Here is a 17,964-nt window from a genome sequence, read left to right on the forward strand (position 1 = left end):
ATACAATTTAAAACTTTTCATTCAATAGAACAGTAAAATAGAAAAAATATTATGTTAGAACACCATAAAAAGCAAAGCAAATCAAACTTCACATATTAGTAAAGCGAAACATAGCGTTACAAATACATACAGAGATACATCATACCTTCCTGGCAAGCATAATTACCTAATAGACATAAAAAAGCATACATGATTAAAATAATATAAATATTTACAATAAGAAAGGAAAATAAATTACAATAGAATGAAATAAGTATGTAGTACATTATTCTATTAATACAATAAACTTACCTAATTATTATAATTTATTAGTATAACCTATATTCAAAGCATCTGTGTATTTGCTTCTCTCATAACAATAACATATTATTTGTTACAACTGTATAACAGATGCTATGTTTTAAAAGCCCATTCAAACTAAGGTAAATTATTCAAATTCATTTCAATACACCTAGGTTTTAAAATAATACGATTCCATAGTTTTATAAACATCTGCAATTATTTTAAATTATTTTTTCTCCAATATAGATAATTTTGAATTTTCATTATAAAATACATCAATAAATACAAAATAAAAACTAATTTGGGATGGAAAAATCGGCCAAAAAGAAAATCGGCAAAGAACCCGTTTTTTACTAATATTAATTTTATCATTGTAATACGTAAAATGTGTCCTAATCCTTACAACATTAACATCATATTATTTAGAATTTTATTGAGACAATAAAATAAATAAGATTAATTTATTAATAATCTCTAAATCCCCTTTTCCAACCGTAGCATGAACAGGCTTTTATCCATCCACTCACCGACAGGTATGTCATAGACCTCGTCCGTCCTGCTCGCTCCCTCAGGCTTGTTATCTCCGTCCTTGTCCCGCGGCTCCCGTTTGGGTTCGACTACGGGGCGCTCCTCGCCGTTATTATTGAGCTTCTCTGGCGCGACGGGCGAGCTTGTCCCTGTTTTGGTGCGAGAATGTTTACAGTCGACGGCCGTGTGCATTCGCATAACCGCGAATGTTGTGTACTTCACGCACAAACTTGTGAAGCCTTTGAAAGGCTGTGGGAATATACTTCCCACTATATTTTGAACCATACTTATTCGCATAGGTTAAGGTTCAAAAACAATCAAAATTTTGATTATGTTATGACTGTTAAAGGGAGCACAAAGGCTTTATCGAAATCCTCACAAAAGAAGCCGCTAGTATCGTGCTACGGGCACCGCATTCTATAATGTTACTTCCGTGTTGTGATTTATTTTGTAGGTCAATTTGTGTTATACCAATTACCTATGTACTAACTTATTTGTTAATCCTTCTGGGTTCTAAAAATGTCTAGAAGTTGACAGGATTCGAACTAGCAAGCTCTCCAATCAGCCTTTTACGAGTATTAGAAATAGGTAGGTACATACATATTTGTAGGAACGGATACGGAACATCAAGCTTCTAACTACTTGACAATAACGTATTAGTCCAGCCTAGCGTGCATACACATGTTATGCTTAGAATATGAGTGTTATGGATTTTTGTAGAAAAATCTATAAATGCACCATTGGCTGTATAAGATTCTCGGCACCACAATAATTCACCATCGGCCGTACAAGATTCTCAGTACCACAGCCCATATAGGTATAAACTGTACATAACAATTGAAGGGTTATTCTTTGGGATATGAAACCTGTTGCCTCTTAACTTTACACGTGAACTGTAAACGTGTTTTTATGTACATAAAAATGTATTTTTGTAATGTTTCCTAGACAGTGAACCTTTCTAGCTACACGTACTACATTCACCATAAAATACCACATTGAAAGTCTAGATTTAACACTAGCTAAAACCCCACCCCATCCAAAAGTACCAGGCTCGCATACTCACCGACGGGTATAAGATTCTCAGTACCATAGCCCATATAGGTATAACATTGTTATTCTTACTGGACATGAAACCTGTTGCCTTTTATCTTTACACGTGAACTGTACATGAAAATGGGACTTTTATAATTTTCTAGTTCTAGACAGTGCACCTTTCCTAGCTACACGTAAATACAATATAGTCCAGTCAATAAAGCATTATAGATGGAAAACTGTAGAACACAATTTCTGACTTCAGGACTTTATTTAGACTAGTTAGGAGGTGAACATAGCAAAAGTCCCCGCCCTTAGCCCTTGAGCCGGCGGGGAGAGGGGGGTTTAAAGGTGCCACTTTTCGGTTTTTCGCTTAATCCTCGGAAACTATGCGTCCTAGTGACATGACTACTTTGAACCAAAAAAAGCATATTCAATTTGCTACAGGTGAGATAGACAAATTTTTCTATAAATTGTATAGTTTTCGCGGCATCTGCTCTAGAAGGTCTGTAATATTGGAAATTTTATATTTGTCTTACATGTTTCCATCAGGAGAAAATCGACTAAATCAACATTAAGCAATCATTCTAGACATGCGGGAGCATGTTAAGCCTAGTTCCAGGGAGGGGACTGCACCGTGCGTATATTTAGACGAACCACTTTGAGCCACTTTTGACTCCTCATCACTCAAAAACTACTGTGCATTAACACTTCAAATTTGGCTCATGTGTTGAGACTTGCAAGATATACATCAGTTTCAAATTTTATAAATATGCCTCAAACGGTTCTTTAGATATTGACGTCCAAAAATCTACATGTCTGACCTATAGACCAAATTCTAACCACTTCCAGATGACCTCGAAGGTTCAAATTTGGCATCCAGAAAGGTAGTTATGTAAATACATAGGAACAAATAAAAAACCAGTAAATTTTAACATTTCACATGTGATAGATAGATTTTAGTGCTCTAAATATCGATTTTTGAACGTCAATACCTAAATAACCGTTTGAGGTATATTTATGAAATTTGAAGCTGATGTATATCTTGCAAGTCTCAATACATGAGCCAAATTTGAAGTGTTAATGCACAGCAGTTTTTGAATGATGAGGAGTCAAAAGTGGCTCTAATTGGATCGTCTAAATATACGCACGGTGCAGTCCCCTCCCTGGAACTAGGCTTAACATGCTCCCGCATGTCTATAGTGTTTGCTCAATGTTGATTTAGTCGATTTTCTCCTGAAAGGAACATGTAAGACAACAATAAAATTTCCAATTTTACAGACCTTCTAGAGCAGATGCCGCAAAAACTATACAAGATATAGAAAAACTTGACGGTCTCACCTGTAGCAAATTGAATAAGCTTTTTTTGGTTCATAGTAGTCATGTCACTAGGACGCATAGTTTCCGAGGATTAAGCGAAAAACCGAAAAGTGGTACCTTAAAACCCCCCTCTCCCCGCCGGCTCAAGGGCTAAGGGTGGGGACTTTTGCTATGTTCACCACCTAACTAACCTAAATAAAGTCCCGAGGTCAGAAATTGTGTTCCACGGATTTCTCTCTACACCGTCGTTAAGGCATTCATTGACTGGACTAATATACCATAAAATACCACATTGAAAGTCTAGATTTAACACTAGCTAAAACCCCACCCCATCCAAAAGTACCAGGCTCGCATACTCACCGACTGGTATAAGATTCTCAGTACCACAGCCCATATAGGTATAAAGTGTACATAACAATGTATTGTTATTCTTACTGGACATGAAACCTGTTGCCCGTTGTCTATACACGTAGACTGAACATAAAATTGTATTTTTGTAATATTTCTAGCTGTACATTTTTATGTAGGTACAGCTAGAAATATTACCCATTTTTATGGGACTTTTATATTTTTCTAGACAGTTAACCTTTCTAGCTAGACAGACCTACAAATTCACCATAAAATACCACATTGCAAGTCAAGATTTAACACTAGCTAAAACCCTACCCCATCCAAAAGTACCAGGCTCGCATACTCACCGACGGGTATAAGATTCTCAGTACCACAGCCCATATAGGTATAAACTGTACATAGCAATATTGTTATTCTTACTGGACATGAAACCTGATGCCCGTTGTCTATACACGTGAACTGTACATAAAATTGTATTTTTGTAATATTTCTAGCTGTACATTTTTATGTAGGTACAGCTAGAAATATTACCCATTTTTATGGGACTTTTATATTTTTCTAGACAGTTAACCTTTCTAGCTACACAGACCTACAAATTCACCATAAAATACCACATTGCAAGTCAAGATTTAACACTAGCTAAAACCCTACCCCATCCAAAAGTACCAGGCTCGCATACTCACCGACGGGTATAAGATTCTCAGTACCACAGCCCATATAGGTAAAAACTGTACATAACAATTGTTATTCTTACTGGACATGAAACCTGATGCCCGTTGTCTATACACGTGAACTGACATATTTCTATAGTCTGGTCTGCGAGCACGTAGAATTTTGTCCAATGACTCCAAGCTACCCATCCTTATCGCTCGCGCCTAATTATGTTGCTATCGCGCTCGCACACTCACTGCGGGCGCCCGTCGCACAGTCGCGACAGCAATATAATTACGCGCGAGCGATAAGGATGGGTAGCTTGGGGTCATTGGACAAAATTCTACGTGCTCACAGACCGGGCTTTAGCTGTACATAAAAATTAGACTTTTATATTTTTCTAGACAGTGAACCTTTCTAGCTACACAGACCTACAAATTCACCATAAAATACCACATTGCAAGTCAAGATTTAACACTAGCTAAAACCCTACCCCATCCAAAAGTACCAGGCTCGCATACTCACCGACGGGTATAAGATTCTCAGTACCACAGCCCAAGTATAAACTGTACATTCTTACTGGACATGAAACCTGTTGCCTCTTATCTTTACATGTGAACTGTACATAAGCCGTAGAGCCTTATTACAAAAAAGTTAAACCCAGGACTAACACTGGTTTAAAATGACATTTCCATACTAAAAGTCAATTTAAACCAGAGATTAGAGTTAACTAGCTAAAATCCTACCCCATCTAAAAGTACCAGGCTCGCATACTCACCGACGGGTATATCGTACAACTCCTCCACCTTCTTATCGTTGTGTTCGTCGTTTGTCTTATCTTCGGAGTTCTGTCGGGCGGGGGCCTCGGGCGCGGGCGAATCTGGAGGCGTGTCTGCGGGGGCCTCGGGGGCCACAGGGGCAGAGGGGGCCTCGGGGGCCACCTTGGGGGGCCCGTCGCCGTTGAGCGCGGGCGAGGGAGGCGCTACACACACGGTCATGCTCACTACATGCGAGGGAGTTACTGGTCGTTGATGTTTTAGTTAAACTTTAGATCCGTGGTTCTTAACCGGTGGTCCGCGGACCACTGGTGGTCCCTGGAAGCATTCCAAGTGGTCCACGAAGTGCACTTGCACACCTTGGTCAAAACCACTTTTAACTGATTTTTGCAGTCTAACTGGTTTTGACCGATTATGAGGTGGTCCCTGACAAGACAGAAATTTAGTAAAATGGTCCCTTATGACTTAAAGGTTAACCACTGCTTTAGATAGATAAGTATGTAAGTGGAATTTTTCGGTTTTTTATATAACCTAAGGAACTAAGCAATAATGTGGCTTTCTATTGGTGAAAGAATTTTTAAAATGGGTTCAGTAGATCCCGAGATTACCCCTTACAATTTAACAAATATACAAACACACAAACTTTACCTCTTTATAATATCAGTATAGATTTAGGTTGACGCGGATTACTTATTCTTTAAAGAAAAAACATAACCCTCCTTCTGGCGCAGTCGGGTAATAAGTTAGGTAGTTAAAAATGGAAAGGCAAAATATTCTTACGCCCGTATTCACAAACATTACTATGAGGTCTCACAGTGCGCGTGGACGCACAGGGTGAGACAGGAACCAATCACAGAGCTCTATTCAACGCTGTGCGTTCCATTTGCTGCTTCACTTAAGCAAGCATCGTTTGTGAATACGGGCGTTAGTTGCTTTGTAAGGCAATGGAAATATAGGTGCTACATTATTTTGCGCCTTATTGCCAAATATTAAGACGCAAAACTAATGAGTTATTGGACTGTTTAACCTAACTTTTACAAATGATCAAAACAATATTGATAGAAAGTGTAAAAAGATATAGTACAGAGCACATGTTTACATTCAATTGCGATAAGCTAATGCTCTATAAGTATGCCAAATTGCATTTTTAATTCGAGTGCACCACATTATTGCACTCAATATGCCAGATTTATTGGGCTGAGGTATTTGCTTCCGTGCCAACTGAACTCATTTTGGTACCCGAGTTAGAATGGGAATTCTTTGAATACTAAAGGTTATTTATTTTTATAGTTTATCCTCGCGGTGAATAGGTAATAATAATAAAGGAAACATCAACAACCAGTACTTTCCATATAGACACAAAAACACAATAATTATTTACAAAAAATATTAAAAAGTTAAAAGGTCAAGACTGAATAATTACTTTTTGCAATTTGTTTTGCAAGGCCATTGACATTCATTACATAATTTATCAAAAAAATAATAATTGCAAGTAGCTACTCAGTACTCACGTTAACATCATATTTATATTCCAAATATTGTCAGTATCGAGGCCAAATTAATTAATAATTATTTAATTCTTAGACGCTCACACAACAGCCAATCACACCACTCACACTCAATACGGAGTCAGTTTGCAATGCAAGGGCGCAACTTACACAAAATTTATGTTAACACTGCGTCAAAACACATAGCCATTCGCATCATCAGCCGCTATGGCTAACCCACTCAAACTTCAAAAACATCGGTTGGGGCTTTGTTAATGTCATTGCACTACATCAAAACACGATAGCCACTCGCATTATAACATAGCCACTGCACAAAATAGATAGATACAGAAGACAATCACCTGTATGAACTTCATTTTGCATACGCGTGTCTCACGGGGGCTTCATTCGCGCTCGCACTGGTTTAGGTAAAGAACTCACGGCGCGATTTTCACCCGCGTCCGCGGCGGTTGTGAAATCGCGGTTTTATTTCAAAACTCACGGGAGCGGTTATTCTAAGAACTCACGGCGCGATTTTAAATCGCAACGCGTGCTAAGTCACTGGTACAAAATGGTCGCTCGCCGATCGGGCGTTTTCGCGCGGGCGAAAACCGCCGAGCGGGACCCGATTACAACCGCGCCCGCTGCGGGCGAAAACCGCGTCGTGGGTTGTGCATTAGTTTTTACATAAGTATCAGAATCTGCATTCTACAGAAGTTGCGGGCCTGCAACAGCCGCGGGTGAAAATCGCGCCATGAGTTCTTAGCCTTAGGCCTTTCCACTAAGGCGGAGCGGAGCCGAGAAAATGTTTTGAATATCGCTCCGCTCCGCCTTGGTGGAAACCGGACCTAAGACTGGTTTGCGACACTTCGAGCGAGATTGGCAATATCGTGAGTCCACTGTGTATGTAGATTGCCTTCTGCTCCTATTTATTTCGTGGCCACTGTGGCTAACTCACTCTGTACGGTGTTGGTGGGCGACGGCGCGTTTCCGTTGTGCGAGTTGACGTTGGCGTTGTTTGTCTGCGGCACGTTGTTGGCGATGGCCTTCTTGCTGTACGACCCGCGCTGGCAGTCGTTGGCCAGCTTGTCTGTGATCGCTTCCAGTTCAGCGAACACCTGGAAGTTTATAATAATATATTTCATAATATAAAACGGTTTAAAATAATTAAAAAATTTGACCAAACTACCTTTTAGGTAAAAAATATACCTGTGCCAGGAAGTGAGGCTCTTCTATATCTAGGTATTTTGTTACTTATCTAAACACTAAGAATAAAATAAAAACTACGTTACATTACATATTAAAATACACTTTTTTCCAGTTCGGGGGTAGAACCAAAAATAGTTGGTAACCGTTCTGTTCTGTGGTATGGTATGGTTTATATGTTTGGAATGAGACATTCATGTGGGATCGAGAGATATCTGTAGATGAGAGGAAATCCGCAGGAGAAGTAGTGACTGAAATAGCCCGCAGAATCGAAAGAAATTAGCCATGTAGCAATGAGCTATGCAGCTCGCAGAGCTGATGACTGCCGAGTCAGAAAAGTTCTCGAATGGGGACCACGAGCTGGCAGACGTAGCCTCCCACTAGGTGGACCGACGATCTGGTGAAGGTCGCGGGAGGTGCCTGGATGCGGGCGGCGCAGGACCGGTCTTTGTGGAAATCCTTGGGGGAGGCCTTTGTCCAGCAGTGGACGTCATTCGGCTGAAACGTACGAGAGAAAGATAAGTTAATCAGACCATGTACATTTTTTGAATTTTCTCGCTTGTTTTCAACATGTTTATTTGCATTTTGTTTATTTACCCTCTCTGATTTACCTCAGGCAAGTTGAGGATTTAGCCTAGACTTGCCACGCAGGATTTCCACGTCGCGTACGTAGACTTCAGCTTTTCATAGAAAGATTTGCTAAAGTTCCTTTATTACGAACAAAATCAACAAAACAGGAAAGAATCGCGAGGACTTGACGATTCATTGGACATTCAATGGACACTGACATAATCGTAGCAAAAATAACTTATAACCGCAATTTAAACAAATGACATTGGGAACTTTTTGCCCCACTTTTCGAAAAGTAGCGGACACAAACGAAACCTATCACAGATGATACATACTAATATCCGATGAATTTCCGTGCATTTTTTTTTCTCTCTTATATGGGAATATTGAGAAAATGAAGTTTTAATATTTTATTTTATTTTACATTTAGGTAATATTTTTGACGACCTCAGTGGCGGAGAGGCGCACACACCGGTTTTCAAGGTGTGCCGGGCCAATCCTGAGGTCCCGGGTTCGATTCCCGGCCGGGACAATATAGAAAACGATCTTTTCACATTGTCTCTGGTTTGGGTGTGTTGTGGTTCGTCGTTCCCGATTTCCATAACACAAATGCCTTAGCTACTTATTTTGGGTTGGAGTAATATATGAGATGTTGTCTAATATTAATTTAAGTATTTATAATATTTTATTTATTTATATTATTTTATTTATATTTTTTATTTATTTATATTATTTTATTTACTTTTATTGGTTACTCTGCAATGCTAAACAACATAACATGTAAAAATATCAAATCATTTTAGGCAAATATATTTTCAACTTAGACTCGTCATATCTCAGAATTCCCATATCTCACAACATAGCGCCTTAAGTGAATATACCTACAAGTATAAAGCTTTGAAATAAAATACGTTTCATCTTTGTCCGCCGTGGGGCATTTTCTCATATTAAAGTTCCCAATGTCCTTTGCGATATGCCCATTGACAAGTGACTGGAAATAGGTACACAATTCTTTATACGTTGTCTGGATGGAAGTGAAAACTTGTAATTGATATAATTATTATTTTACCAATCAGTGTTACGATTGTGAGTGATATGTAACGTTGACACGTTAGGCGAGTTATTAGGACCTTTTACCAGATATAGGAAGAATAAAAACTACAATCGCCATTTGTCTATAGTTTTGTTCGAATTCTTCCTGTATTCTTCTGATTATTTTGATGCCGGTCTAATGATAGTATACCACTTTTCCCGATGATAAACTTGGCCTTCATTGGTTTGAATTCATTAAAGATGAGTTGGAGTGGTGGAACGAGAGGTGGCAAATAGTCTTACAGTCATACTCCAAGCCCTACCTTTCAGCTCTCGGCATCTGCAGATTGTTGTGGTATGATAAGTCCCGTTATAGCTATAGTTTTGTTCCAGTCAGCCTACCTTGGAACTCTCAGTGTGGAAGCGTCTGGAGATTGTTGACGCGCGAGTTTGATCTCCCAAACTCCTGCCTGATGTTCACTTATTTCTCCTTCAGTCTTTACGCTATAAGACACCTTACTTTCATAGTTATAGAGTTCAGTTCCAATCAGCCTACCTTGGAGCTCTCTGCGTGGAACAGCTGCTCAGCCGAGAACAGCGTCTGCAGGTTGTTGACGTAGAAACAGCACGCACTACTTTGGGGATGCCCGATGTTCACTTAATTATCATTCAGTCTTTACACTATAAGACACCTTACTTTCATAGTTATAGAGTTTATTTCCAGTCAGCTTACCTTGGAGCTCTCCGCGTGGAACAGCTGTTCGGCCGAGAACAGCGTCTGCAGGTTGTTGACGTAGAACAGCACGCGCGAGTTTGGGGGATGCCCGATGTTCACTTATTTCTCCTCCAGTCTTTACACTATAAGACACCTTACTTTCATAGTTATAGAGTTTATTTCCAGTCAGCTTACCTTGGAGCTCTCCGCGTGGAACAGCTGTTCGGCCGAGAACAGCGTCTGCAGGTTGTTGACGTAGAACAGCACGCACTACTTTGGGGATGCCCGATGTTCAATGTTCATTCATTATGCCTCCTTCAGTCTTTACACTATAAGACACCTTACTTGCATAGTTATAGAGTTTATTTCCAATCAGCCTACCTTGGAGCTCTCCGCGTGGAAAAGTTGTTCAGCCGAGAACAGCGTCTGAAGATTGTTGACGTAGAACAGCACGCGCGAGTCGTACAGCGCTGGCAGTTCGTCGTGCAATTCTGAGTTACGCTATAAGACACCTTACTTTCATAGTTATAGAGTTTATTTCCAGTCAGCTTACCTTGGAGCTCTCCGCGTGGAACAGCTTCTCAGCCGAGAACAGCGTCTGCAGGTTGTTTACGTAAAACATAGCTTACTTAGATAGATTTAGAGCTTAGTTTCAATCAGCCTACCTTGGAGCTCTCCGCGTGGAAAAGTTGTTCAGCTGAGAAGAGCGTCTGCAGATTGTTGACGTAGAACAGCACGCGTGAATCGTACAGCGCTGGCAGTTCGTCGTGCAACTCCGAGTTTAGAACTTCGTAGGTCCTCTTGGCTTCTTCTAGCTGTTCCCTGCCCTTTGTCACCTGGAATGCAAACGTAGGTCTTTTGAAATACACTTTCGAATCCAATTTTTATTCCAAAATATAGGTAGGTGCAGTAGACAATCCATATTTACTGGAAATTCCCACCTATTTCAAACACGTGAGACGCTACAGTGTTTGGCTAATCAAATCAAAAAATCAAAATCAAAATTTTCTTTATTTGTTTAGACTAATTAAATTAGTTCTTGCAAATTGTCAAATGCTCTTAAGGAGCCTATACATGTCTCAATCTTTTTTTGCCCTACCAGCATAAAAGATTTTGAAACTAATATTAGATTTTATAACTAATTTAATTTAATTTGATTTTGAAGAACTTTAATGACGTCGTCTCTACATAAAATGAGTTGTTCAGCTACTTTGGTCATTATGGCGTGCCTGGGTTGATACTGATACATAATACATACAATAAAAGATGATATTATACATTAACGACAGGCTGTCTGGCCAGACAGCATGATCAGCATGTGACTACGGCGTGTGCAATACGGTCAAAACTTCAGGCAAAAACAGGTCATATTTTATTGTAGCCTGTTTAATACCTGTGATTAAGTCACAATTAAATTATTTTTATTAATGTTACCTTAACGTCATCCCGTCTCTTCGCCGCGTTCGCCTGGAGGTTCTGGAAGCTGTGCCTTTGGCTGTCGTAGTCCACTAGTTTGCGCCCTCGCTTCTCTACTTTTTTCTGTAACATAACATTTACATTTTATGTCAAAAATAATGTAAACAAAGCTGCGATCACAACAGATTGTACCTAAAGTTTATCACTATGAATGTTAATGTCATAACTGGTTATTTGATTATGTCATTGCTTTATCGTATCTAAATGCCGTGTAGTTTACTGATTTTTCACGGTTTAATTGTAGTAGGTACCTACCTAAGGTATAGTTTTCAAGATTTATACGTTTTAGTAAAGGTGTAGGTCGGTTATCGGCCTACTGGGAGATGTCATACAGCATTAGCGATAAACGTAGGTATAGGTACTTAATGCTGAAAACGTTCCGATTAAAAGGTAGTTAATTACACCATGACATAGGTTCCGAATTGCCCGTTCACTTTCGATCAATACGTGGGTAGCGATGGCCTATCGCTGCCGGTTATTGGACTACTAAAGTGCTTGTAACTTGAAGTACACCTACACAAAGACTCAAAGGTTATAATTGTATGAGGGCAGTCCTGAAAGTGGCATTAACCTTGGAAATAATCATTTGCAATATTAAGTTAAAAATATGATAAGCAAGTGGGTTTAAGACAGCAAGCAGCTAATAATAAGATAATTATTAGTGATGGGCCGACTATGGTCTTTGCCGACTAACCGACTAGCCGACTAATCGGTTTTCAAATTGCCGATTAGTCGGCCGACTAGTCGGCAATGCCGATCATTCTAATACCTACCTACTTGTCCGAAGAATAATATCTAGATTTCTCAAAGAAATAAGAATAATTATTTAGATTTCTAAAGAGATAAATACCTATAACTTCTTGAGAAATGAGATTCAGGGGTTTTCATTATTATTTATTTATTATTACACATTTTTGATGATTCCAGGTAATTTTAACTAATCTTAACTTTGTATGAATTTAGACTGATTGCCAAAATTTTAAATCAGGTGAAACCACTTTTTACTGATTTTTTGCAGTCAAACGCCCTGGGTCTACCTCATAATCATCTTGGTAAATATGAGTTTTATTTCATTCACATATTTAATTTTGTAATGCGCCGATTATAATCGGCAGATTTTGCCGAATAGTCGTCACTAGTCGGCCGACTACAAATGATGCCGAATAGTCGGCTTTCCCGACTAGTCGGCGACTAGTCGGCCCATCTCTAATAATTATACGGGTCCAAAATAACTTTTAAAAAAAATAAAACCGACTTCAAATGCGTGAACACAAAAAAAAACTAAAAATTAAAAATATTGCGTATAAAAAAGTTCATCCCCAATTTTCCACCCTTGGGGGTTGTTTTTTCTATTATTAAATTTAAATGGGACCACCCTTGAAGTATTACCTATACGCCGAAAAAAGATTTTTTCAAATCGGTTCATAATTGGCGGAGTTATCGCGTAACAAACATAGAAAAAAAAAAAAAAAACATACGGGTCGAATTGAGAACCTCCTCCTTTTTTGAAGTCGGTTGAAAAGTCGTTTCCGATGACAGGTTATTTGTAAATTTTTTAGGTAAAATTCAAGGGTCCAAACATTCGAATTGACTAAATATTAGGTGTTCAAAATGCTCGACTCAATCAATCAATCTATCGACATAAATGTGTGGCAATCAAGTGGCACCCTTATTAAAAAAATGGTTACGGATGGATTATCACACCTAGTTGTACAAATTACAGAAGGAGAAGCTATTGGCCTGCATCTCACCAGATAGGTGATGATCAGGCCAGCGGAAGTGAGCTTCACCTGAATTTATTAACTACTAATGAAGAATGTGAAGGTAACATTGTTGTTATGTTAACCTTAGGTAAGATGCCTTTATAATTTAGTTTCATCATCATCATTATTTCAGCCATAGGACATCCACGGTCATGGTCTCTCCCAATGATTTCCATGTTGATCGATTGGTAGTGGCCTGCGTCCAGCGCCTTCTTGCTACCTTTATGATATCGTCGGTCCACCTTGTGGGTGGACGTCCCACAGTGGAAAGTTGCACAGCGTGCTATGGAGAGGGCTATGCTCGGCGTTTCTTTACGAGATCGAATCAGAAATGAGGAGATCCGTAAACTAAAAGTATAGAAGTTAAATCATCAACACTCACTCTGACTTCAGGGAACTGGTTGGTGTACGTGTTGAGCGGTATGAGCACTTGGTCGCCGAGCTTGTGCGAGAAGTCCTGCCACAGCATCGCCATGTTCTGAGCCTGGACGTATGGGTCCAACACACCTAGCAGTAGTAATAGAAGTCAAAGCGTCAACACTCACTCTGACTTCAGGGAACTGGTTGGTGTACGTGTTGAGCGGTATGAGCACTTGGTCGCCGAGCTTGTGCGAGAAGTCCTGCCACAGCATCTCATGTTCTGAGCCTGGACGTATGGGGCCTAGCAGTAGTTATATAAGTCAAAGCGTCAACACTCACTCTGACTTCAGGGAACTGGTTGGTGTACGTGTTGAGCGGTATGAGCACTTGATCGCCGAGCTTGTGCGAGAAGTCCTGCCACAGCATCTCATGTTCTGAGCTTGGACGTATGGGCCAACACACCTAGCAGAAGTCATAGAAGTCAAAGCGTCAACACTCACTCTGACTTCAGGGAACTGGTTGGTGTACGTGTTGAGCGGTATGAGCACTTGGTCGCCGAGCTTGTGCGAGAAGTCCTGCCACAGCATCTCATGTTCTGAGCCTGGACGTATGGGCCAACACACCTAGCAGTAGTAATAGAAGTCAAAGCGTCAACACTCACTCTGACTTCAGGGAACTGGTTGGTGTACGTGTTGAGCGGTATGAGCACTTGGTCGCCGAGCTTGTGCGAGAAGTCCTGCCACAGCATCGCCATGTTCTGAGCCTGGACGTATGGGCCAACACACCTGGCAGTAGTCATAGAAGTCAAAGCGTCAACACTCACTCTAACTTCAGGGAACTGGTTGGTGTACGTGTTGAGCGGTATGAGCACTTGGTCGCCGAGCTTGTGCGAGAAGTCCTGCCACAGCATCGCCATGTTCTGAGCCTGGACGTATGGGGCAACACACCTCGCAGTAGTCATAGAAGTCGAAGCGTCAACACTCACTCTAACTTCAGGGAACTGGTTGGTGTAGGTGTTGAGCGGTATGAGCACTTGGTCGCCGAGCTTGTGCGAGAAGTCCTGCCACAGCATCTCCAGGTTCTGAGCCTGGACGTATGGGGCAACACACCTACCAGTAGTCATAGAAGTCTAAGCGTCAACACTGACTCTGACTTCAGGGAGCTGGTTGGTGTACGTGTTGAGCGGTATGAGCACTTGGCGGCCGAGCTTGTGCGAGAAGTCCTGCCACAGCATCTCATGTTCTGCGCCTGGACGTATGGGCCAACACACCTAGTAGTAGTCATAGAAGTCAAAGCGTCAACACTCACTCTGACTTCAGGGAACTGGTTGGTGTACGTGTTGAGCGGTATGAGCACTTGGTCGCCGAGCTTGTGCGAGAAGTCCTGCCACAGCATCTCCATGTTTTGCTGACCCTAGAAATATGGATCCAACACACCTAGCAGTAGTCATAGAAGTCAAAGCGTCAACACTCACTCTGACTTCAGGGAACTGGTTGGTGTACGTGTTGAGCGGTATGAGCACTTGGTCGCCGAGCTTGTGCGAGAAGTCCTGCCACAGCATCTCCAGGTTCTGAGCCTGGACGTATGGGGCAACACACCTAGCAGTAGTTATAGAAGTCAAAGCGTCAACACTCACTCTGACTTCAGGGAACTGGTTGGTGTACGTGTTGAGCGGTATGAGCACTTGGTCGCCGAGCTTGTGCGAGAAGTCCTGCCACAGCATCTCCATGTTCTGCGCTTGCACGTACAGCAGGTCGTGGCCCGACCAACCGCTCTCGTACACTTCTGTGATGGCTTCCATCAGGGATTTGGACGCTGTTTGCACCGCTGGAAATTGAGAGATCAAATTATTGTGACGTTCGTTCGTTCGTTTCAGCCAAATGACGTCCACTGCTGGACTATTGTGACGATTTCTATGTAATTATCAGGAATTCAAATTCCGTGCTCTCCTTCAATATGACAATTCAAGTAAGTAAGGATAGTCGTCAGTGATTTATACTGCCGCAGCAGCTGTTTATACACTATACATTGTACTATGTAAAATTGCTTGGATGCACAATTATTAGCGTTAAGACTGCCTAATTTTGCCGTTTGATAATAGTATTTACTTATATCATTTGTCAGTTTTGTGTAGTGTGCAATAAAGAGTATCTTAGTATCTAATTAGGAAGCAGGCTTATCCTTATCTTGTTATTCACAGGAGTTTTATAGGTTTACTACTATTGGTGGTGACGTCAAATTGTAGATAAATGATGAATCAGCTATTCCAATAATACCTACAATAATATTTTTTTAATGTATTTTTCAGGACCGGATAGGAAACTACAGTGAGCCAGCTATAGTCTGGTCCGGGAGCACGTAGAATTTTGTCCAATGACCCCAAGCTACCCATCCTTATCGCTCGCGCGTAATTATGTTGCTGTCGCGCTCGCAATATAATTACGCGCGAGCGATAAGGATGGGTAGCTTGGGGTCATTGGACAAAATTCTACGTGCTCCCGGACCAGACTATACCCATTTCGGTTTTTTCTCTCGCTCTGATCAAATGGCGATTCTTTGCTATAGAACGAGACGACATGACCGGAAATGGTAGTAATAGTAATTTAGTATTATTTTAGTGTAAATGGGCTAATAAATAGGATCCTCACCTCTTATACATCTTATGTAGTTATTAAACTCTTTCTGTAGCCTTGTGGCCTGCTGGTGCTGTCGGTTGAAGTTCTGCAGGTGTTCCTCGAAGATGTCGTCCAGAGTCCGGTCCACTTTGCCCAGGTTCTGGAGGAGCTGTGAACAAGAGAGAATCAACTGTTAGTACGATAGAAATAAGGTTTCTATTGAGATGACAATAGATAGTTCTGAGCTGACCAATTTCTATTGTCAAGGCCTTTATAGTCGTACATTGAGAGTACGAGTATGATTCTATGAGTGTTTCATCCGTAACGATGGCGAATAAGTCAATGGAGATAGCGGATTTTCTATTGTGTTTAGCGTGATCTGTAAATTTACTTAGAACTTAAAGGTGTCTAGTATTTTAGATGTTGATGGCATAGGAAATCCCCATAGACAATGCGTACAACGTCAAGCGACGGCAAATTTATTTGGTATTCAAGCCAATGAATTACGGCCAGCTTTTGTGTCTGATCTTTCACTTCAGCCCTTTATTCCTTCAAGGGCTCATTTCATTGGAGTCTATTGAATTCCATATTTGGTGCTGCTGACATATTAACGTTAGGTGCTGATATATCATTTGTATAGCTACTGGGGAAGTTATTGAATTAATAGCCTTCTAAATATGAACAGTTGTGCTATAGTAAATAAAGGGTAATAGGAAAATTAAAATGCATGTAGAACGAAGTTTTATGGTCCGATTTAACACGGCCCTGTGGTCAATCTGTACTGTGCAACAACGCATCTCAATGCACCGTGTACAGGGCACAGTTTAATCTAACAATTGCAACTTTATTGCTATGTTCCGGCTTGATAAATATAGAGTTCCCGGGAACGTGTAGGTATATTGCAAAATGTTATTGTTTTGAGTCCAATGCCTAATCAGTTTGTTTCAGGTGCAAAAAAAGAACTAAACATATCAAATTCCTAACAGAATTTTCCTGTCATTGGATCTTATTATGCTGGAAGCATTTTTGAAGATATTACTTAAGAGCCCATTAAATAAAGGTAAGTATGGAGTGGTCGTAGATTTCAAAGACTGGATTTATTTTATTATTATCATGAGGTCCTTATTCAGAAATGTTATTCAATAAGTAACATAACTAACTACACGATAATTAACACTTTAACATGTCCAATTTAATTTACTAACTGTTCCAGCTCAGTGGACTGCATCAAGGTAGCACTACACTAATTAGATCCTAATCAATCATACGTAACACTGAGATCTGTCACCCGGTGCGTTACATGATTAGACCACACGTGGGAAGCAGCGAAAGTGGCCGGCCGACTGCCAGTTGTGCCACCTACGTGTTAAACTGTGAACGGGGTTTGGAAGAAACTGTTTGCATAACGGTGAGGTTCTAAAGGTCTTGAAGTCTGTTGTGGACAAATGCTTCAGTGACTGTCGTTTCAAGGCAATGGCAGATAGAAAGAACAGGTTTCCATTAGCAATCGCAGACATTGTTAAACAGTAATATAGTGGCTTGAAATTCTGATTGACATGACAATGTTTATAAAAAATTTTATTTATCAGACGATTTTGCTAAAATTTCAGGTATTGCTACTTTACCCAAAAATTAAAGACAATAATACCAATTGCGAAATTGGTGGGATATTGCAAGATACTCGATAACTTAGATTACCCCGTCATGCTGTTTCTATTCTACGCGGTCCAATCCCAACCTGTTCCAACAACAACAATTAAAATTTTTACTAAATCGATACGATCAATTAAAGGTAGGTAC

At 40.4% G+C, this 17,964-nt stretch overlaps 1 protein-coding gene across 1 annotated transcript in view; it reads right to left on the reverse strand.

Moving 5' to 3' along the window:
- The window catches only part of LOC135074048 (myc box-dependent-interacting protein 1), a 60,397-nt gene that overhangs the window by 4,421 nt on the left and 38,012 nt on the right, over nucleotides 1–17,964 (reverse strand). The window contains exons 2-8 of the mRNA XM_063968355.1: nucleotides 16,198–16,333; nucleotides 15,186–15,376; nucleotides 11,385–11,489; nucleotides 10,616–10,786; nucleotides 7,386–7,545; nucleotides 4,943–5,146; nucleotides 810–959 (exon numbers count right to left, since the gene is read on the reverse strand). Coding sequence (XP_063824425.1) covers nucleotides 810–959; nucleotides 4,943–5,146; nucleotides 7,386–7,545; nucleotides 10,616–10,786; nucleotides 11,385–11,489; nucleotides 15,186–15,376; nucleotides 16,198–16,333 — 1,117 coding nt within the window. The remainder of the gene's footprint in view (nucleotides 1–809; nucleotides 960–4,942; nucleotides 5,147–7,385; nucleotides 7,546–10,615; nucleotides 10,787–11,384; nucleotides 11,490–15,185; nucleotides 15,377–16,197; nucleotides 16,334–17,964) is intronic.

The sequence above is a fragment of the Ostrinia nubilalis genome, chromosome 8, assembly GCF_963855985.1.
Source record: "Ostrinia nubilalis chromosome 8, ilOstNubi1.1, whole genome shotgun sequence".
NCBI lineage: Eukaryota > Metazoa > Arthropoda > Insecta > Lepidoptera > Crambidae > Ostrinia > Ostrinia nubilalis.